Source organism: Globicephala melas, chromosome 6 (assembly GCF_963455315.2).
Source record: "Globicephala melas chromosome 6, mGloMel1.2, whole genome shotgun sequence".
NCBI lineage: Eukaryota > Metazoa > Chordata > Mammalia > Artiodactyla > Delphinidae > Globicephala > Globicephala melas.
Genome location: NC_083319.1, coordinates 96,891,030 through 96,914,346, shown reverse-complemented (window position 1 = coordinate 96,914,346; position 23,317 = coordinate 96,891,030). Strand labels below are relative to the sequence as shown.

Below are 23,317 nucleotides of genomic sequence, written 5' to 3'. Positions count from 1 at the left end.
GGGCAAAGGGACTTGCACCTTCTTGTTTCTTGCTCTTCTGTCAGTGTCCCTCTGTGTCACTTCTCTCGACATGTGCCTTGGGCGTCCAGCACCCTCAAACCCAGCACTCACCTCTTGGTGCCCCTGAGAGGACCCGGCAGCAGTCAGGCTCAGGGTCTCCGCTCTGTGCCACCCTCTCCTGAGCTCTGGAGGTTGTTCTGTGCTCTGGGTTCCAGCCCCTCCCTCAGGCCCTGGCTGTGCCCCCAGTGCTGTGTCCACCCTGGAGGATGGAACCCAGAGGTGAGACCTGGCTTCAGGGAGAAACCACAGCACAAGCAGGCCTGTGCCTGCTCCCCCCCAGCAGGTCCTGGTCCCACATGTTGGGATCCTGACAGGCGTAGGGCAGGGCCATTCAAGCTGTCACCTGGATCAGGGGACCCTCTTGGAGCAGGACTCTCCACCACGGGAGTGACTGTGACACAGAGCCCCAAATTGCTCTGTAGAATTGCTCCTGTCTCCCTGGTTTCCTGTGTGGACGGGCCGGAGAGGAAAGCTGACGGCACCCTCGTTCTCCACAGGTCACTTCCCACCCACTGGGTGACACATCCTGTCTGCTGGCCTCTTCCCTCTCCAGGCTCTGGGGTGAGCAAGGCTGATAGCAGATGAGACTTGCTACGACCCCAGCACAGTCCCTGAGCCTGGTAAGTCCCACCTGTCCCCTGAGAGCCTCCTTGGGCCACATGTGTAGGTAAAGGTCACAGACCGCGAGTCTGTCGTGAGCTCCCAGTCCTGTGAAAGTTGATTAACTACATTGTGGGGAAGTGAACCTTCCCTGCTTGGCGGCTCCGCGGCCTCTGGGAGCCTGACCCTCTGTGGAGGGGAGGTCCAGGCGCCTTCCCTCTGACTGGGCTCTGGGAGCTGGAGTCGGGGGAGAGTCTGGGCTGGGGCCACCGTGAGCCACTGGCCCCTAACTTCTTTTCTCTGGGCCTGTACACGGTGGTGGGACGCCAGGGGCTCCTTGATCACTGTGCCATTTATGGGCACCTCTGCCACTTGCCTCCGTCCCCCGCATCCCACCCTAGGGGCACATGACAGACAGTGAGGTGACTGCAAACACAGTCACATCCCTGCTTGCTCCCTGGGGGAGGTGGACACTGTGAGTAGGGCTGTCCTCTCCTCTGGGGCAGGAGTGGACAGCCCTTGGCGGCCTCCATGGTCCTCACCTCACACCCTCAGAGCTGGGAGTGCATGGTCTTTGTTCTCACCGCCGCTCCAGACTGTGAGAAAGGCAGAGGCCGGGTGACACTCCCAGCCCATCTCAATCCCAGCTCCATCAGGGAGAGAAGGAGCTTCCAGGGCAGGCATCATCTGTCCCCACCAAGACATGGGGGCAAGGTTTCTGCCACCTCTGGACTCTGGGCTAGCACTGCCCCCAAACTCCCCTCCTTATTCTGACATGTGAACTTGTCTGTGACACTTTCTGGAGCCTGAGGGGAATTTCAGCCTCTGCAAACCCCTCCCCTACAGTCCCACAAGTTCAAGGTAGAGAGAGAGCAGGAGAGGACTGAGCCGGTTCCTGAGAAGGGGGAGGTCTTTAGGTTTAGTTCACCTTAACACGTCCTGAATGCTGTTGCTTGTTTCTGTAATGCTGCTATTATGGAAACTTAAGTGCAGTGAGGGAATTGAGGTGAGGATGAGTATTCCACGCTGGGATCAACCTCCCTCCATGGCCCCATCCCATCTGGAAGCCAGAGCAGGCACCTGGGAAGAGTGGACCCTGATCCCTTCCCTTCCCCCCAGCAGGGCACAGACAGAGACCACCACCTCTCATGAGAAAAAACATGTATTTTGGGAAACAATAAAAATTGTGGTAGGAAGAGAAGCCATTAGCACATAGATGATTTGTTAACGTGAGAAGAAGCAGGTTTTCTTTCCATGAACTGAACTTTTTTTGGCACCACTTTCCCCCCAGGAAAGGCATGAGAAGCACACTCTGGCTGACCAGAGGGAACACATTTTTGAGGACATGCTGGGTGATGGCGCAGGTGGCCTGAGTCACCGGCCAGCCTTGGTCCATGCTGGCAGCGTCTGACTGGGGACTCCAGTTCCCTGGGTGGGAAGGCTAACTTGTCGCCCCTGCCTGTGGTATGCCTGCTCTTGTTAAGGTAGCTGTGGTCCTTGGGGCTGGCTTGGTGACTGTAGGCTGTATCTTTCAACACCCTTCTCTGTTCTGAAGAGGAGAGAACCCTGTGGTAGTGGGAATGCCCCTGTGCTGGGGCCTGGAGCTGTTCTGGGTGCAGATTTAACTTTGAGGCACAGAGTCCTTGGTGAAGCCCCAGTTTCTCTCTTAGGACCTGTCCAACAGCTCTTGCAGTCGCACAAGGGTCAATAGCCCTGCTCTCTCCAACAGGTTTGCCTTTGATTGGTTTCTGCTGGTGAGCGGTGGCTGATGCAGGCTTGCCTTTTTGAAGGGATTCTTCTATTCCTTTGCCTTTTTTATCGTGGCTGACATACTGCTTCGTCCTTTTTTGGCTTTCTGGTGAAAGCTGTCTCTTCCCTGGTGAGAGCTGAGGATGTTTGCTCCCAAGGGACTCTTCTCTTTCCCTGACCTGAGAAGCGTGGCTCATCCCACTTGCTTGCGAAGCCTTTAGTCCTGAAGACCTTTCTTTATACTCTCCTGGTTTGGGCTTCCAGTTGTCCTCCCTCCCCTCAGTCGAGGCAAACTGGCCCTTCCACGGGTCCCTAACTTTTGGTTTCCTGGGTTCCTGTTGTTCCTGGTTGCTTCTCGTTTCTTCATGTTCTCCTGGTTGGAGGCTCCTAACGCACCTCCACTCCTCAGCTGGGGCAGGCACGTTGCTCTGGCTTTTTGTTTCTTCATGCTGTCCTTGTTGGGGCTTCGTGAAACCCCTCCACTCCTCAGCTGATGCGAGCATCTCCCTCTGGCTCTTCATTTCTTCATGCTCTTTTGGTTGGGGCCTCTGAAAGTCCCTCCACTCCTCAGTTGGGGCCGACATCTCCCTCTGGCCTTTAAATGGGTCCTGAAGTTGTGGTGTTTTGAATGTCTGCTGCCCCCGGCTGCTCTGTTCCCTGACGTTGAGGTCATATGGCACCACCTGGAAAGCTGGTGCGTCCTCACTAGCATGTTCCCTCTGGGAACTAGAAAGAGACCTGTGAGAAGCCAAGATGTCTGAAGAAAGGAGCACATCAGTGCGATGGTCCTGAAGGAGCACATTGGTGGCAAAGTCCTGGAGGGGCATGCCAATGGCATAGTCTTGAAGCAGGATGTCACTGTGAGAGTCTGGAAGGAGTGCACCAGTGGCACGGCCTTGAGCCACCTGTGTTTTAAGGCATGGCTCCTTTGGAGGTTGGCCAACTGACTTTGTTGGTGGTGACAGGGTTTTCCTAGTGGCTGGAAACCCCAAGACAGTCCCATTCTCGCAGCTTCTGCCCATGAGGTTGACTATGGGCATCTGATAAGGCAGCCTGCCCTCCTGTCCATTCAGAGGGGCCTCTGAGGGCCCATACCTGTCACCAGGTGAAGTCTTTCCCAGGGCCCTCTGGATTTCTGTATGCTCAGGTGAGGGAACAGGGAGGGGACTCACCAGGGTGGGAACTGTTGCTTTTGTTATCACTTTCATTCCCTGATGGGGCTGAGGTTTTCCAGAGAGCTTATTAGCCAAGTTGGCTTTTGAGTGTGCTCTAGATTGACAGGTGGCAGAGGGGGAAAAGGTGGACCTTGGAGAGGACAAGGATTGAGCCCCACCTGGCTTGAGATTTATGGGCTCAAAGGCCTGGTTGGGTAAGCCCCACCCGTGCCTTACCCGCCACCTTATAACATGTGCTTCCAGCATCTGCCGAATGCTTGGACTGAGGAAGGAAAGCTCACGGGAGGAGTCTACACAGGGTTTCCAGTACTTCGAGGATGCTAGATTTCTGATTTCCTCACGAGGGTGGGGCTTATAAGAAGCATAGTTGGCGGCAAGCCAGGATTGACGCACCATCACAGGCGTCATACCTTGATTAATCTGCCTCAACTTTGTGCTCAAATGGGCTTTCAAGAATTTTTCTAGATGTTTCTGCTCTGGGCTACTGGGTAAACAGTTTCCAGAGTTACTCTTCAAGGGCCTCATCAAGTATCTTTCTGACTCCTTTTCAGAGTTTCTTTGCAGAAACTTCACTAGGAGGCTGGTCCTGGAGGAAGCTTTTGAGATCCTCCTCAGACATGGCCTTAGACCCTTGCCGAAATCCTGCCCTGGTTGGAATTGTATTTGACCCTTCCTATGGGATCTCCTAGGGCACCTGGCCCTTATCTTCTGTCGGTCCAGTCTTCTTTTGCCTGTAAAAGCAGAGGGCTGCCAGGGTCCCTGCTTGCCCTGTGCCTGATAAGTCCGTAAAAATTGGCACTGAGAGGAGCTCAATTCCAGAGACGGAGACAGGTGGATACTGCGGGCCAGGCCCCTCTTGGTTTGCTCTTTGATGAGCCTCTTTTGAAGATGTTGCTTCTGGAGATCAGGGCCAATTAAGTCCTCATGATGAAAGGAAACTGCTGACCTTTGGGCCTGGGAGCGTCCCCTGTCTTGAGGAAGGGTGAGAATGAGTTGGTTAAAGCCTTTCTGAGATCTTTTGACCACAGAGGGTGAAGGCTCCCCACTTTTCAGTTGCTTCTGCAACAAGGGGCAGACATTGAGTTTCAGTTGGGATAAAATATAGTGTCTTGTTCTGAAATGTAGGACAGTCTAGTCCACAGGTACTCATCTGGGGTGGAGAATAAGGTGGTCTGGATAGGAGAGAAGATGGGAGGTAGGGCTGCGCCTGGATCTGAGCCAGAGGTGGGGGCTGGCAGGGAGGCAAGTTTTGAGTGAAAGGCTGGGGTGGGACCCCCGGGCAGGGCAAGACTGGGGCCTGGGAAGCACCTAAAGGTATTCTAGGTTGAATTGAAACTGAAAAGCCATGAGAAACTCCACTGAATAAAACAAAGGGTGCCTGCTGTTGAGCAGAGCTCCTAACAGCCACCAGGGACTCGCTGTGCAGAGAGGGGAGACCCCAGTAGAGTTGGCTGTATTTCTGTTCCAGGTGGTCCCTCAAGACCTCAGAGTGTAAGAGCTGCTGAGGACCAGGTAGCTGCTCTAGCTGCTCTGTGTTGTCTTTCATGTTCCAGAAAGATTGAGGGGTTGTGTTGTCCTGCTCAGCACCCAGTGATTTCCACATATTCCCTAAAGTGTTCAGGTGGTAGTCTGAGCTCATTTGTTCTGAGAATGACCCATCCTTTTCTTTCTCCTTACAAGTCTTTAGTTTTACTTTCTTGGTGATTAGAAGCTCCAGCAGCTTCTGGACTTCAGGGTTGACAAATAAGGGGCTACCAGTCTCTACCTGCTTGTTTGTGGGCCCTCCCAAGGACGGGGCCCCTGGTGGCTGGTGGGACAGGTGTTCTTGCCAGGACTTACTCTGTGATGAGGTGGGGAAGAAGAAGGCCTTGGTAATCTTCCACCAGAAGGACAGGAACAAATTGTGATAGCATGCGAGGCCAAGACTCAAGATGGCTGCAGTGGTAGATGCCAAAAAAGAATTACCTGGAGGTGAACACTTTGCCACAGTGCCAAGGGTGACTCTCTTCAAGTTGGATTGGTCTTGAGGTTCTGTTGACAGGGTGGAGGCCACAGGTAAAGAGCCCTGGGTCAGAGGAACCAGGGCAGCTGATGGGCACACGGCAGGAACATCATCTTCTGCAGGTTCCCTGCAGGGCTGGTGGGCTGCAGCAGGCGCTGCTTTGCCCACCTCACCAAGGGGGTCTTGACAGGAGAGCTGATGGAAGCCGCCCTTGTCAGGGAGCTTGTGCAGGTGGCTGCAGGAGACATGAGGCACAAGCTGCAGCCAGGAGCCCCCAGGGCCAGGAGGGCTGGGCAGGGCAGGCAGGGGTGGGCACCTGTGGCCCCACGGCCCTCCACGGCCCCCATGCTGACTTCACAGTGCTCCTGCTGTCCCTCACCCCAGGGCTTTAGACGCACGCTGTCCTCAGGGCTCCCCCTGGCATTTCAGCCCCAGGCTCCCTGCAGCCCAGGTGTCACACCATAGGCTTTGGGTGGAAGAAGAACCCAGGAGAGAAGGGAAAGATTCTTTACCTTCGCAGAAGTGAAATCAGGTCCCTAGCCTTTTCCAGCTCTTTCAGGGAATTTCTGCAAGCTGGAAATCAGCAGAGTGGGTCACGATGGTGAAGGCAAGGGCCTAGGGGGTCTTACAGGAGGCTGAGTGCAGTGTCCCTTTAAGGGGACACCATTGGGAGATTGCAGCCCAGGCACCAGCGTCCAAAGCCACATGATCCCTGACAGTGATGGCGAAGCTCACGAAAGGGTTTATCATTTACAAAGTACTTCCGTATCCATTACCCCTTGCGGCCCTCACATCCTCCATGTGGGGGAGAATGGGCAGGGGTCACCTTGCAGAGGAATCTAGCAAAGTTAAACAACTTGTCCACGGTTGGACCTGGAGGTCCCACCTCCCAACCCAGGCGCTCTTGGTCCACTGTAGCCCACACACCCCGCTGGGCCACACCCTTTTCCAGGCCCCTTACCACTTCATTGTGCACATGGAATCTGGGAGGTATCTGGGTTCTGCTCTCCTTCCCAGGAGCCTCCCTGAGGGTTCTGTTTCTTGAGGGACAGGCCCTGCCCCTGGCCTCCTCGGAGCCTGTGGAGCTGGGCCCTCAGGGCTGGGAGAGATGGGGGCTAACCCTCGGGGCACACAGGGATGAAAGGCACAACTTACCTTTCACAGCTCTCTTTTTCTCGTTAATCTTGCGTCTCCCCTTCGGCTCCATTTGATGCTGAGAGACAGAACAAATGAGGACCTGGGACCCAATTCTCACTCTCTCCTCTCTAGCCAAGCCTCAGACACTCAGTGTCCATAACATAATATGACTTTCTACGTTTAACTAACAGAGCTCTGTGGTTTTTCTTTCCTTTCACTCATTTTTAAAGAGGATAAAAATATTTTCTGTTTTCCTTCTCTGAAGAACATAAAGAAGGATTTTCAATGTGCGATTCACCCTGGATTTCTTTCGTCACTGTTCCTCTGCTCAAAAAACACAGACATTCTCTGAACTACAGATTCATCTGAGCTCCAGCAGGTGGGTCGCTGCTTCCCAAGGCCAGGGCCACTCCAGCGCCAGCTCTGAGGCTCTCAGGGCCTCAGCACTGCCAGCAGATCAGCCCTCATCCGAGACACCTGTTCACAGCTGGTGATCCAGTGCTCATGGGCCTGTCCTCTGGCTGAGATTGAACTCGGTATCCCGTCCTCGACCTCCGGTCACTGTGTGTGAGACTTGCCCTGGAGCCCTCTACCATACCTGGGCAACTGGTCTGAGACCTTTGGATAGAAATCCTAGTGTTCACTCTATCCCCTGCCCAGGCTGGCTTGTGTCCTTACAGGGATGATGTTCTATACTTGAGAGTAGATGTCCTATTCTTTCCCATTTCAGGAGTCTGTGTAGTTGACTGAGAAAAGTGGAAATAACAATAGAAAAGAAGAGAGAATCATGTGCTTGTGGGTCTGGCCCAAGGGTTCCTTACCTTCCTGATGTTTTCATGTTTCCTGGGAGGTGGTGAAGATACATTATTCTCAAGGTAGCGGAGTAACAGGAAAAAGAGCCCCAGTCCCCACAGGAAGGCTAGGATGATGTCACTCACACAGAGAGTGCAACTGGAGTACTGCCAAGTATCAAAAGGAAAGAGAGCATTCTCCATTATCTGAATCACACAGCTGCCAGCAGGCAACTGAGCACAGGGCAAGTACTTGGAGACTAAAGCCCTAGGCCTACATCATAGAGCTGTGGTTTGGTCACAAAGGGCTCCTGAGGGTGTGGGAGGGAGTCATAGAGGAGGAGGCTGTACCACGGCCCCTCCCTAAACATCCACCCCACAGCTCTATCCCTCCACCCTCATGGGTCTTCTAGACCTTAGTCAATTTTCTATTCATTCCACCTGGAAATCACATTTTTCCTGGTTCCTCAGATCTCTTGGGGATCTTGGCTTGAACCCACCATTTTCATAGCCTTTGAAACTCTGAAATTCTCCCAGGATTTTGGCCGTTTCCCAGTGACTTATACTCTCAGAATCTCCTTTGTTCACAATTCCATCGTTTTTTCATCTCGCATATTTACATTTAAGTTGTATCAATACTTTCTCAGCAAATTTCAATTATACAATACAGTATTATCAACTCTGGTTACCATGTTGTACATTAGATCCTAAGACTTTCATCTCATACAAAGTTTGTACCCTGTTGCCACCCTCTCCTTATTTCCCCCAACCCTAGCCCTTGGCAAACATTCCTCTGTTTCTATGAGTTTGACTTTTTTTTTTTGTAGATTCTGCATATAATTGATAATAGGCAGTATTTGCCTTTCTCTGTCTGGCTTTTTCTTAGCATGATGTCCTCTAGATTCATCCACATTGTTGCAAATATGAACACCACTTTTCCCATATAAGTTTGTTACTTTCATCAATCCAGAAATAGAGCTTTTTTTATGCTTAATTTTGAATATTTAATTTGTTATAGTTTCCATCCACCTTTGCCAACTTCACTCGGAATAATTAACACAAAAATTCAAACTAATGATTATTATTTCAAATTTACAAAACCAAGTATAATAAAAAGATAAGTAATTAAACTTCTAAGTGATATGTTTTGCGTTAGTAACATTTTATACTTCTGAAGGTAGAAAAGCCTCACAAAGACTGTACACACACACACACACACACACACACACACACACACACACACACACACGTTTCGACAGACCAATGCAGTATAGTCAAATCCAAAAATTAAGCATGTCCTCATTTTCTCTAAATCTTTTGTATATTGTCTTGACCACATTTCTTCTCACTCTGCCCGAAATAGACAGTCTCCATTCTCCAGAGTTTAGAAACATGTGTGGAACTCCCAGAAGTCAGAAATGGGTTAGGTGAGCTTAGGTTCTAATCTTGAGTAGACACTGGGACTGGAGGACCAAGGCCTGGGTTAAAGTCGTCTACAGCAGCCTTTTATGATATCCCTAGGGTGTTCTACACATTTTCTTTTTCAGAATACACCTTGCCTTCGCCCTCCTACCCTACCCTCTCCAGACCCTGGAGCTTCGAGTCTTGCCTGTACCTTATAGAGAGGGCACTTTGAGTCTTATAGGAAATCCCCTATAACATCATTGGACATCCCTTTTGGCAGGTGGAATTGGGTATTCACTTAGGGATTGTACTTTTTAATCACTACCTGGTTAGTTTTTCTTAATATGTGAAATATTTATTTGGCTATACTGTCATGAATGTACATGTTCAAGAACACGTCTCTAGCATCTACTGTTGCTTTTATTACAGGCTCTTCACCCTTTATGATATTGTCACTGGGGCATGACAGTCCTCAGTGTGAACAACTAGGGTACCTGAGGAGCATGGAGGTCCCTAATTTAGACAACTAGAATCAATGGAGATCATGGTGGGTCCTGATTTCTGCTTCATTTGCAGGGGGACTTATGGATGACTAATTGAGAGAGAGAAAATCCTGGGAGCCAGACTCTTGTGGGGTGTTCCCTTCAGGAACCCCTGCAGGCTCTCATGGTGAGGATGGAGAGAGGTGCCCTGGTGGCTCTGGAGGGGGTGGGGACGAAGGGGTGGCAATGGAGCTTTCTGTGTAGCAGAATCTTACTCTCCAGAGAAAGGACTTGGCCAGAGTGCGATTCTGAAATCTCATCCCAGCTAGAGGAAATAAATTCTCCCCCAATTCAGCCTTCTACATCCTTCCTTTCTCATGTGATGTGGTGTGTTGGGGGAACATATCAGCAGGGGATAGGGCTTCAAGGAAATGCTGCAGCCAAGGCAAGGAGTAGGGGGAGGGGAAAGAGCCATATCCCTGGGGAGAGTCAGAAACACTTGTGAAGGCCACACCCTCAAACAGAGGCCCGCTAGAGACCGGGATTTACTGCAAGATTATAGAATGTTTTCCCTCCCTCACAGTTGACCGTCACACCTGCAGGCCTCCAGGATAGTTAAGAGTAGATCACTGCCAAAAGAACTGCAAGACAGAGACTCAAGCTGAGCAACAGTACCTAGGGAAGCCCCAACATCAAGATGAGAGACAAGGGACTTACCTGGTGGTCCAGTGGTTAAGACTCTGTGCTTCCAATTCAGGGGGCCCAGGTTTGATCCCTGGTCAGGGAACCAGATCCTGAATGCCACAACTAAGACCCGGCTCAGCCAAATAAGTAAATATTAAAAAAAAAAAAAAAAGGAGGAGAGACAAAAACAAGGACATTAGAGGAATTTGAAGCCTTTGGCACCTATGTTACCACAAACATTAAAAACAGAACAACTGACAAAGATCAGAAAATTATATCTACATAAAGGAGGAACTTCCAAGGAGAAATGAATGCTGGTAAAATGAAACCCTTGAGTTTTCTGCTTCTTAATCAATCTAAAAAATAACTTTTTATCAGCCCTGGTGGCCTAATGGATAACATATAACTGTTTTAAGGGAGAGTAGTAACAATGTGTTAAGGAATTATGGCACATGGATAAATGAAATTAATGACAGCCACGTCACAAGGATGGGAGAAAAGAATTGGGAATACTATGTTATAAAGTTCCTGAACCCATGAAATGGTGTGGTGTTATTTCAAGGTGGGAGTAGTTTATTTCAAAAATGCATATTGTAAACTCTAAGGAAACCATAAAAAATTTAAGAAGTATAACTTACACTCTTAAATGAGGAGATAAAATGGAAACATTAGGGGAAACTGGGAACTGGGTACAAGGAACAGTCTGTACTATTTTTGCAACTTTGCTGTTATTCTAAAATTATTCCCAAAGTAGTAATTTAATATGCTCCTTAAGTGTACTTGCTTAATTATGAAACTATCTCAAATAAATTAATGGTGCATCTCTTGCCCTCAGTTCCGAATTTTTGAAAAGTAAAAAATCCTGGAAAAATTAGCACATTTAAGTCAGTTTCTCCACCCCACTCCAGGTGATACTCTCCACATTGTCCCTCATATGGCTATATAAATTATTTAGTTCTTTTTAGGATGCTAATACAGCTTTCACTATAGCTATGTATGCCCCATTAATGTATGTAACAGAATATGCCCAGATAGAATGCTGGATATATATGCCCTTATTCATGTTTTCAAAGACAAAAAATAAGTAAGAGGATTGATTTTATTCAGGCTTTTGCAATAAGAAGATCAGAATGTCTTGCAGGGTGGTTTTTGCCTTAGACTTTTTTAGGGAAAGTAGGAAAGTTACAGGTGGGGCTGATTTACAATTGGAATTATTTTGCAATTAGGTGAAGTCTCAGTCAGTTAGATGAACAGGAAGGTTCATCTCTGTGTCTGGCTAGTTTTAGAAGGACACCCAGTTCTGAGCTCAGCTAATATTTCATGAAACAAAGAAAGGGAAGTTGAGAGATCAGTGTCTGGTCTTATCAGCAGGTTAAAGCAAAAGGGGAAAAGTTGGTGTTTCCCTGGTCACAGATAAACAAGGGAGTGATCTCCAGGTCTTAGGGGAATCCTGAGAAGGCCTGGGTAGCAAATCTTATCTTAAGTGGGGTGGTTCTTTGTGGTACACGAAAGGTGGAGGATTTCAGAAAACAGAGGATAAGGTGATTTCTTAACTGTTGCTATTTTCTGAGATCACAAATCACAGGTAAAATTCAAAACTGTTGGGCCTCAGTTTTGTTCATGACCAAGAAATGTCATTCATTGTTGAACAACACAGAGACAATCATAAACCTTTGAGTGGGTCAAATCTGGGTCTAAGGAATAATCTCCTGAAGACTCTTGTTTGGCGTTGTTCCTGCAAAATCATTTGAACAATTGTTGAGAGGAAGTGGAAAAGATGAGTGTTTTAGAGTTCTGGAGATCAGGCGTCTTATAAGAGGGATTCTAAAATGAAGGAGAGAAGTATTAACATAAAATATTATAGTAAGGAAAAAGTCTGTACCCTCTCTTTGCCGTGTGAAAATTAGAGGCAAAATCATATCAACTTAAAATTATGTTTAGTAATGAATTTTCAGGATTTTAGCTTATTTAAAAATGTATAGGTATCTAAAGAATACTATTATTTAACTCAGTTTAGCATAAGTCTAATGTTTTGAGTTACCTAAAGATCTTGGAAACTATCTTCGTACCACAAAGCATAAGCACTGTTAAGACAAGATTGGTTTGAATATTGATTCAATTTGGTTAAACAAAAATTTACATTTTTCATAATCTGAAACATCTGGTAGATACAATGCTAGTTTATTCAATCAGAAAAATTTTATAAGTTTAGGAAGAGCATATCCAGGTAGAATAAAAATGTATGATGTTGAAAACATAGCTGTTTTTATTAAACCAGTAATATTAAACTAGTCTTTTTTGACAAAGATTTGCCTTAATTATGTAAACTTGAATTTTAAAAACTTTTTAGTTAGTTTCCATAAGAATACTTTTTTAAGCATATGAAAATATCAGAAGTTCAGTTTCCTTAATTTCTGGTAATTTTAGAACTATTTATGTGTGTTTGTTTATGTTTAAGCTAATCAAAACAAAATTCTCTTTAAGAAATTTCATAGTGCAATTTTGTAATACCATCCAAAGATAGAAACTTATTACACATTCATAGACAAAAATACATACAGACAGACACAGATAGAGAGCTTCAAGTCTACAATTTTAGCCATGCGTTGGACAAAAGCACAGAGATACTAATACATGATCCCTGGGCCATATAAAAGAGTTAGCTTTCATCCTTGTCCCACCAATACTTGTAAAAGAGATCTTCAAGATTCCCTTTGTCCTGATGTGTAATCTAATGGATGCTGTGTAGTAAATTTTCGACAAGTAACCAAGAAGAGACCAAGTGGCCATCTGGGTGTCTCCAAAATCCATCTGAGTGGCAAAACATCCAGCTTGTTTCCAATGAGATTTTTCAGCCTAGGTTTTAGCAGGCTGTTGTGCCGTAGGTTCCTTAAGTAGAGTTTCCCATCTCTAAAAAAAGGTTGAGCAAGGGGAAGTATGTAGGTGGCAGAGGACAGATTTTCTTGGGAAGTGGCTATGTTAACATTTTTGTCAGTCAGGTAGTTTCCTTGGCTTTGGGAGTTATGGCTTCCAGTGTGAGCTTTGATTTTGAGAATAGCCAATTATTTGGTTTGCAATGTCTTCTAATAGGTCAGTGACTTGTGTTCCGTTTTTGATGGGTATTCCTGCAACTGTCATTGAACACTCTTTGTTTCCATTAAAGGGGGCTTAGGGGTCTTGACAGAAGCAAAAGAAAGTCAGGTGGTCAGTGAGAGAAATTCAGGGGCAAAGGTGCCTAGGCAGAGTCAGGGGCCCAGAAGGTAAGGCCATTGGGAGAGCAAAGAATACTGTTTTCCAACTGGAAAGTTATTCTCTTCCCAGAAAGTTTACTGCAATTTTGGGGCTAATGCTGGGTAAACCATGCCAGGTAGTAAGAAGTTCTAGTGAGACAGAAAGAGGTTTAGATAAAGGCAGGTCACACACAGCATAAATGTATGTCAGTTCTAGAGTTCTCTGCGCCTCCTTGGGCCGCATGGCTTCCGTTAGAGAGACCTCCTGCAGGAATGCAACTTTCTATTCTCCCGCACAGATGGTCAACCTGCTACTGCATGCTGAACCCTTGCTCTAACTGACTAATAAATTTTTCTTCTCCACTTACTTCTGCTTTTAGTAAGTGAGCCAATTCACCCCATTTCCTATTATAAATTAGATAAACCAAACATCAAAAACAAAGAGAGGGATAAAGAACCAGTTTCTTGGTTAAGCTTGGCCTCTTTTATGTGTATCCAGTTGTTGTGTTTCTCTGCTTTAATGGGATGTGGTATTAATAGGAATAAAGTCAATGAGGCAAACAAGTCTGAGGGGTGTGAACATCACATAATAAACACTGTAGGAGGGCTGGTTTCCATAGTTGTATGTCAGCATCACTAGGCACAGAATATTCTAGAGATACCTGAGTGGTTTGGGACCACTGGGTCAGGGATAGCAATTCTTGTGTGAGGAATTACAAATAAATAATTAGCATGTGTTCATGCAGAAGAAACCCTATTCACAGTAAACCAATTAAGGGTGCCTGAGGATAGGAGCACAATAGAGAATCACTGTACTTACAGTTAAATAGAAAAAGGAGACTACAGAATATGCCTCTATATTGGTTTAATTTGTAAATTAAAAAAATATTGTGAGGTTTTATTTGAATAAAGAAAATGATATATTCAAATACATATATATGTTTCACATATATCTATAAAGACATATAATGAAATATTATTTATCCATAACAAAGAATGATATCCTGCCATTTGCATGAACCTGGAGGACATTATGCTAAGTGAAATGAGCCAGACACAAATAGGTAAATGCTGTGTGATTTCACTTACATCTGGAATCTGAAAAAGTTGAACTCATAAAGCCAGAGAGTAGAATGGTAGTTTCCAGAGGCTTGGACATGGACAAAATGGGGAGAAGCTGGTCAAAGGGTACAGACTTCCAGTTATAAGATGAACGAGTTCTGGGGATCTAACGTACAGCCTAGTGACTATAGTTAATACTATAATGTATACTTGAAATTCACTAAGAAAAGCTAACTATGTGAGGTAATGGATGTGTTCATTAACTTGATTGTGGGAATCATTTCACAGTAGATATGTATATTAAATCATCACATATGGCATTTAAAAAAATCACATGTACAGCCTAAATATATACAATTTTAATTTGTCATTCATACCTCAATAAACTGGAAAAAATACTGAAAAAAATAGTGGAAAGATAAGCCACAGACCGTGAGAAAATATCTGCCATTCATATCTGATAAAGAACTTATAGCCAGGATATGTAAAGAACTCTTAAAAACTCAATAAGAAGAAGACAAAATAATTCAATTTAAAAATGGACGAAAGATTTGAATAGACATTTCCCCTAAAGAAGGTATACAAATGGTGAATGCCACATGAAGAGACGTTCGATATCATTAGCTATTAGGGAAATGCAAATTAAAACCCCAGTCACATCCACAAGAATGGCTAACAATGAAGAGAAAGAAGATAAATATTGGTGAGGATGTGGGGAGGAACATTGCTGGCAGGAACGTAAAATGGTACAGCCACTTTGGAAACCAGTTCAGCACTTTCTTAAATTGTTAAATTTACCACATGTCCTAGCAAAATTCCACTAGTAGGTAACTACTCAAGAGAAATGAAAACATTATGTCTACAGAAAGACTCAACACATGACTGTTCCTGGAAGAATTATTCATAATAACCAAAAAGTGAAGCAACCCAAATATCCATCAAAAGCTGGGTAAATAAAATGTATAAGTGGTTAATTAAACCTGTGATAATAATAGCAAAAAGGCCCAAGGGGAGAAAACAGTACACTGCTGTAAGGTTCTTATACTACCTGTGAAGTGGTATAATAAAAGCTGAAGATAGGCTGTAATAAGTAAAAATGTATATTTGAAACCCTGAAGCTACAGCTAAAACAACACAACGAATCACAACCGGTAAATTCTGTGTTCCAGGTGATGCTACCCACTGAGTTATAACAAACCTGCCAATATCTAACAAAAGGTAAAGTAAAAGATAGGAGATTTTTATACCTGCTTTCACTTGGCTTTTTAGTTATCTGAATTCATTGACATAATATATGTCTTGTGTGAAGAAGATGGCAGAGAATAGTATTGAGAGTTGTTTTCTGCTCTCTGTTTTTATGTTTTCAAGGAACTATTTAACCTTTACCCTCTCCAATCTTAGGCAAAATTGCAACATTTTGCTCTCTATCTCCACACAATTAGCCTTTCATGTACATTAACCAAACAAGATTATTTACTATAACACTATTTGATAACCATAATTCAATGTGTTTTAAAATGAGGTATGCTCTGCAGAAAGAAGAGTCAATAATGCTTCCCAGGTGAGAAACTAAGAAGTATGAATAATGATTGTAGGACTCATGTGGCTTTGTTATTACAAGGTTTATAAAGCTAAAGCTCCCCAAAGAGTTTACATGCTTTAAAACCCTGAACTGTAGTCAATCTGAACTTGTTTAGATTGCACATCTTTATTCAGAGTGTTAAAATGTACATAGATACCTTTGAAATATATTCACAGTGAAAACTCAACATTCAAAACTATGTTGCAGTTTTTACTTCACTCCTCCCCATACTCTCTGAGGTTTTTTCATTCTCCTAAAATCTGGGCATTGTCAATCCCTGAATGAATAAAATAATTTTTTCAAGTCAGGTGCCCTTTGGGAAATCACATCTAAATTAATCGAGCAAAATGTTGTAGAAAAACGTTCCGTAGGAAAACTTTTGAGATACACAGAAAACCTCTGTCTAAGCCATGTAAAAACCAACCAGAATAGCCAAGAAGTTTGGGAGTTGGAAATAAAAAGACATAGACCACAACACATGCACAAATATACATCTCAATATTTTCTTGTTTTCTATTTATAATCAGAGTAAAAAAATGTCACTAGGGCTTCCCTTGTGGTGCAGTGGTTGAGAATCTGCCTGCCAATGCAGGGGACACGGGTTCGAGCCCTGGTCTGGGAAGATCCCACATGCCCTGGAGCAGCTAGGCCCATGAGCCACAACTACTAAGCCTGTGCATCTGGAGCCTGTGCTCTGCAACGAGAGGCTGCGATAGTGAGAGGCCCGTGCACCATGATGAAGAGTGGCCCTCACTTGCCACAACTAGAGAAAGCCCTCGTACAGAAATGAAGACCCAACACAGCCAAAAATTAAAAAAAAAAAAAAAAAGAATTGTCACTAAATGGTTATGAAGGAATTTTAAAATAAATCTGATGTTATAACTATTGAGATAAATTAGTAAATCAAACTGAACCAAAAACAAATGTGTTTATGGGGGCAGGGGGCAGGCTCATTCATGGAATGGTTTTGGAGAATTAAAAATATAAACTAAATGGAATATTCTTTATTGAAAAATATTGTGAGGTTTTAATTTGTTTATAAACAAAGTCCTTTAAAATAATCTGTTGAGCCAAATAATTCCTATTTCCCTTCAATATCATTAGGAAAACCAGTGAGCTATTCTTATACATGGTAATTAATAAGTCAGCATATTGATTAGAAACCGAGATGTATTTATCATATTTCATTGTTATACAGACATCAAAGACTGTAAGCATCTTGTTATAGCAAATTTGATATATTTTATTTCTAAGTGGCAGCTAAGGAAGTACATTTTCCAGCTCACCCTTCAAAAGAACCTACTGTGAGAAGTGTGAGAAAGTGACAGCCTCCAGCTGCTGTGCCTCTGGACCTTTGGGACCTCCAACAGCCTTTACACTGAGGCTATGCTCTCCCCAGGCTGCTCCCAGCCAACGTTTGGATAATGGAATACGGCCCTCCCTGCCCTGTGTGGGATTACCATAGCTGGCAGCCTTTGCTCCGGGACTCCCTATACGTGTAGCCAAGACTTTCTCAGAGTTGCATTGAAGTCTGAGGCTCTTCTTCCACAATCCTCCCTCCTTCCCTGTCTCCTTTCACAGGTGTCAGATCTGCAGGGCAGTTTGAATGCTTTTCCCTCCTACTCCTGCTCCATCACTTCTTTATCCTCCACAGGTGTTTCCCCAGCAGATCACTTACATGTCTGATTTCATCTTGGCATCTGCTTGCAAGAGAACCCTAAGTGATCCACTAAGAAAAATTTCCTTTGGGCTCCTCTAGACTCCACTTGATCAACAGCAAGTGAATCCTTTTCTAGGAATTAATGGCGACACTCAACTCAGCTTAACATTCAAGGTAGGAAAGCAAGGATTATTTTTCACACCAGAAAATGAATGACCCATTGGGACTGCAGATAATAAAACTTGGAGAATAATAAGAGGCATCTCCAAAGGACTGGAAATGCTTCATCTAGATTTAACACAGACAGGGCATTGTCCTATAAAACCACACAGATCTTAAATTCAATAGATCAAAATTTGTTTAAATTGTGTAAATCTAGAAAGATCTTAATTGTTCTTTTAAGTTTAAAATATTCGCATAATTCATGACAGGTTAATTTTTTTCAAGGATTTTAAAAAATTTGTTTTCACATGTGATTTTTTTTATAATGCAAAGTAATTCAGATCCTAATTAAGAGAATAAATAGGCACCATGTATGGCTCCCTCCACGCCCCCTTTTCATACCCAAAGCTCTGTTTTCTCTTCAACACCATCTGTTTAAATCTCCCAGTCTAGCTGAGATCCTTCTGGCCTGTTCTCTAACTCATCAACTAAAAATACTTAGTTTCAGCACTTAAAAGGAAAGACTGTTCTGCCTCTTCTTAGAGCTGGAACCCACTTGTTCTGCCCTGCAGCCCCCTGCCCCTACCTCACTACCTGGCTCACCCCATCTTGTCACTTGTTTCTAACACTGATGACCCTCCATGGGGAGATCTCTCCCCTGATCCTTCTTCCTAAGTAACCCCTTTCCATCTTTTTCTCCTTGACTTGTTTATTTTTCATGGCATTTATTAATAACTAAAATTATTTTTCTTTGTCTGCTGCCTTAGTAATTAAGGAAATGTAAATTAAAACACAGTGAGATACCATTTCCTGAACAACACCAAATTGGACACATTTAAAAAAGGTGACATTGTCTTTAAACTGCTTGTAGGGATGTAAATTGTTACAACCACCTTGGAAAACAGTTTCTCATAATTTCGTAGGTGTGAATGTGTAAACATTTTGACACAGCAATTGCACTGTATATAACCTAGAGAAATTCCAGCTCCTTTACATAGAAAACTCATTTAAGAATATTCGTAGCTGTTTTTATTGTAATATCAAAAATGGGGGAAAAACAATCCAATCAATTGGAATAGATGCATTTGCTTAATATAAATTTATAAGGGATACAATAAAGCAATGACAATAGACTACAGTAAAATTTTCATAATAATATTATAACACTGAGCAAAAAGCTAGTTGCAGAATACGTACAGTATGATTCCATTTTTTTAAAGTTCAAAATATGCAAGTCAAAGCAATATCTTATTTAGCAGTATATTCATATTGATGAAACTGTAAAGAAAAACAGTGGAAATAACAAACAGGTTAGGATTAAAGAAGGACCAACAGAGGCCTTCAAAGATATGGGTAAGTTTTCTTTTTAGGAAGAGTGGTTACGCATGAGTGTTCATTTATTTTTATTCTTTACATCTTCTGCATAACTTTCACACATTATTTTGCAAGTTTTAAAAGACAAATCAAAACAATAATGTCAACAAACAATTGGGGAAAAGGAATATAGCAATAGCAACAAGAAAAAGTGAGCCCTGTCTGCTAGAAAGTATTACAGAGGACACAGAAAAACACATTCAAATGGGTTCTTTGTACACCAGAGGAAAGCTTTGCTTCACAACATCTTAATGATTTCAGTGAGGTTCCTAGCTTTTGAAACAGTGATTCTCTGTTCCCTCCCGCTACCTTGTTTATGACAAGGTGGATTCGACTAAGATACTTCTGACAGCTTTTAAAGCTAAAACGCAATATAGAACTCTATTTCTTCTTTGACACATGCCACTTACATCTTTTTTTGGAGTTGGACTGTAGTTGTTTCATAGATGTGGGTCTTATGCCATGATCTGACCACACCCAGTCCCTGGTGTACCACTGCAAAGCCTCTTAGGATCAGGAGACCCTCACAAATGGAAAAACTGAATTCACACTGGGACGTCAGATCAAATGTGTATGACATCAGTCTAGTGGCTTTCTGAGTTAACTGACCCTGGGGTATATACGCAGTAGCCATAAAAGGTACTTTTAAGGAGATTAAAATGTACACTACTGAAAAAGATCAAAATTAAAATACATAACTGTCTTCATAGAAATTTAAATACCATTTTTACACATAGATTGTTTTGTTTGTGTAGTTGTAACAAAATAATCCTGAAGATGCATAACATGTTCTGTTTTGTAAGACAACTGTGAAGATTGTAGGTATTTATATTGAGTAGTGAGAATGATAGCATTTTACAACTGGCTTTGACATCCCTCATCTCACACACTGGATAAAAAAACTGATGATCAGAGAGATTAAGTAATTTCTCTTCAGTCAGGCACTGAGCTGGGACCAGAACCCAGGTCCTCCTGACTCAGGGGTGGTTCCTCCTTTCACCATCCAGCCCTGTCTGAAAAGGTTTACGGTCCATGGCAGTATCATATAGTGTATCTCATACCACCTTATTCTCTGTGATTAACACTGTTATTTATGAAGCTTACTCAGTGGTCCAGGATGCAACTTCCCATAATCTATGAGTGCTTCTACATCATTTAGCCACATCCGCAAGACAGTAAACTAAGGACTTTCCCCAAACTCTAGGCTGTAGTAGTAGATATCCCAGGCAGTAAAACATGTCCTGGAATAAAGAAATTCTTATGATTCATACCAGACTGCTGTAGCCCTGTTGGATTGCCTACAGCTTTAAATTTCGTATTCTTTTTTTTTGTTTTTTGCGATACGTGGGCCTCCCACTGTTGTGGCCTCTCCCGCTGCGGAGCACAGGCTCCAGACGCGCAGGCTCAGCGGCCATGGCTCACGGGCCCAGCTGCTCCGTGGCATGTGGAATCCTCCCAGACTGGGGCACGAACCCGTGTCCCCTGCATCGGCAGGTGGACTCTCAACCACTGCGCCACCAGGGAAGCCCCAAATTTTGTATTCTTGACGCAAGACTGCACAAAGCAGTTTAGAAAACAATGTAAACTAAGTAAACTAAGGCAGTGGTTTTGTTTTCTCCCATTTCCTACTTATTGAATGTTCTTGCTGCAAATAAATCAGATCTCTTTATTTTCCTATGAAATATCCAGTGCTATGCAAGAATGTTGGAATCAGATGATTCCAGTGTGTCTGACATCTTGTTGTTGGTGTCCGTTGAGTGTCTTTGTCCTTTCTCATATATGTTGTGATCATCTTGGTTCTTACTATAAGTGATTCTCAATAAAAACCTGGGTGTTTTGAGTATTACATTATGAGATTCTGGATATTATATAAATTTTCTGTTTGACTTGCCTCTTCTGACACCATTCTAGCAGGGGATGACAAGCCATCTCATTACTGCCTGGTGGAAATGGGGGTCCAGGTCATGGTCTCCAGGTTTTGGATTTGTCTCTGTTCTCACCCAGGGAGCGAGGGGTTCCTTGTTACTGCTCAGTGGGGTTGGGAGTTCTGGCTCCCACTGGACCTTCACTGATACCCCCTGCTGGGAGGGGCATGGGTGCCTTGTTCCTGCACCTCCTTTTGCCTAACTTGACATCACGGAAGAGCCTCATTACCTTTGGATGGTGGTGAGAGTCCTGACTCTGAAACCACCTCTGCAGGGAGGGGTCAGTGTGCCTTGTTCTTGCTGGGTGGAAGTGGAAGTCCAGGGTCTCTGTGGTCTTCAGGGACACTGCTGAGATGGTCACTCATTACCACCGGCATTACCACCTGCTGAGGATGAATATCCTGGCTCCTTATGTTAAGTCGTATGGACCTTGTTCAGGCCCAGCTCAGCAGGGGAGGGTTCTTTTTTTTCGAGTAGGCGAATAACGAGAGATCCACACAGCACAAGCCTTATTCAATGGGCAAAAAAAAAAAAAAGGAGAAGCAGGAAGTAAGTTCATGGATCAACTTCTCACCCACCTGGTAAAAGTGATTTAACTGTAAAGAGTAAAGACAAAGGGAAGGGAGTGAGGCAGAGGATGGGGAGGCACATGCCTTAGTTAACCAGGGAAGGGGCAGGGCTTTTTTGAGGAAGTGGGATACTACCCCCTTTATATACATTTTTGGTCCTTAATGTCTGGTTCTGGCCACGAGTAGGTGTGTCATTTAATATGCTAATGTAGTAAAATCAACATATAATGAGACTCAGGGTCAGTTGGAGGTCAGATTCGTTGCCATCTTGGTCTCAAGCGGTTCCATCTGTTTCTTTTTTTTCTTTTTTTTGTGTGTGTATCTTCCTTTCTTATCTGTGGACCCTTTAGCTTAAGGATTTATGTTCACTCCTGCTAAAGGTTGGTGGGGGGAGAGTTGGAGGGTTGTGAGCAAGGACACTCCTACTAAAGTTGGGGGTGGATGGGTTTTGAGCAAAGATCTGGAGCGACTCTGGCAATACCTTTTCAGGCCTTCTCTGACGCCCAGGGACTGGGGGAGTCAGTACTGGGTTGCCTTATTGCAGACTGGCAGGGGTGGAAGTCTAGACTCCCAAATTGGACTTTGCTGGTAGGGTTGGGGAGGGGGCTGTAGTTTTTCTGTGGTGTTTGGCTAGAGTAGAACAGTTACTGCCTAAAAGTTTTCTGTATCTTTAGGCCTCACGTATTCTGGTCCGTTAGCTAGAGAGGACAGGCTTTTATTGGGATTTTATTTTACTTTGTACACTATTTTGCCTTTTGCAATTGGCATTTATGGGTGCTGACTTCTCCAGACCCAAGTCTGGAATATTAGATGCAAAAAGGGAAAAACCCAGGCAACTCACTGTCACCTATAAAATTCTAACACTTTACCAATTCCAAAAGAATATGACCCAACTATTACCTGCATTTCACAGTGATTTTTCAATACAGAAATATTTTTATCAGTAGAATCAGAGTTATTCTGCATACCTACCACCTCTTATTCACCACGTAACACCTATTTGGGGGAAAATTTCTATTTATCAGCTACTAAAAACCATCTTAGATATTCCAAATGTTGCTATCTCAATCAGCAATATATCATTTGTTAATAGCCCAATGGCCAACAGCAAATGTATATAAATCATGGCTTGCATCCATTTGTAATTCACTAGAAATGCAGAAAGAATTTGGGAAGAAAAAGTATTCAGCTAGGTAGAGGTCATGGTAGATACTTTAAAGACTAGAAAATAAATTACTAGTTCTTAAGCATATGTCAGAATTACATAAATTTAAAGAAGAAAGACTGACAATTTGGAGAATAGTAGCATGAGCAGTCACGTGTAGGAGGCCGAGAGCATAGCATGAGTGAGGGGACAGGGGCCTCCCTGTCTCTGGTGGGAAAGACATGTGCAGGGGCCACTAGGCACACAGGATAAACAGAGGTAGGCAAGAGCATGGCAGGTTTTAGGAGACAGACATCAGCATTTTAAGGGGATTTCAAAGGTGAAGGAAACTGTTGACTATTGGAAATGAGGAAAAGGGAAGAGATCAGTTATTGGGAATAAGTGAATCTAGATACTCTAAAGGTAGTAGATGATGAGACTGAGGTCAGCAGCAAGGTTAGTTTGAGGCAGAAGATTCTTGAAGGAGGAGGTAGAGGGAGTCTGGAAATAAAAGCTGAGGAAGAG

The 23,317-nt window shown here is 44.0% G+C and overlaps 1 protein-coding gene across 1 annotated transcript; it reads right to left on the bottom strand.

Annotated features, from left to right (window-relative positions):
- Positions 1–651: 651 nt before the first annotated feature.
- On the bottom strand, positions 652–7,718 carry LOC115840134 (spermatogenesis-associated protein 31E1-like). The gene is made up of 6 exons (XM_030832647.1): positions 7,545–7,718; positions 6,742–6,799; positions 6,099–6,159; positions 4,792–5,821; positions 1,972–4,643; positions 652–1,057 (listed from the first exon to the last, which is right to left on the bottom strand). The coding sequence occupies exons 1-6, from the start codon at positions 7,716–7,718 to the stop codon at positions 652–654; spliced, it is 4,401 nt and encodes a 1,466-aa protein (XP_030688507.1).
- Between the last annotated feature and the right edge of the window lie 15,599 nt (positions 7,719–23,317).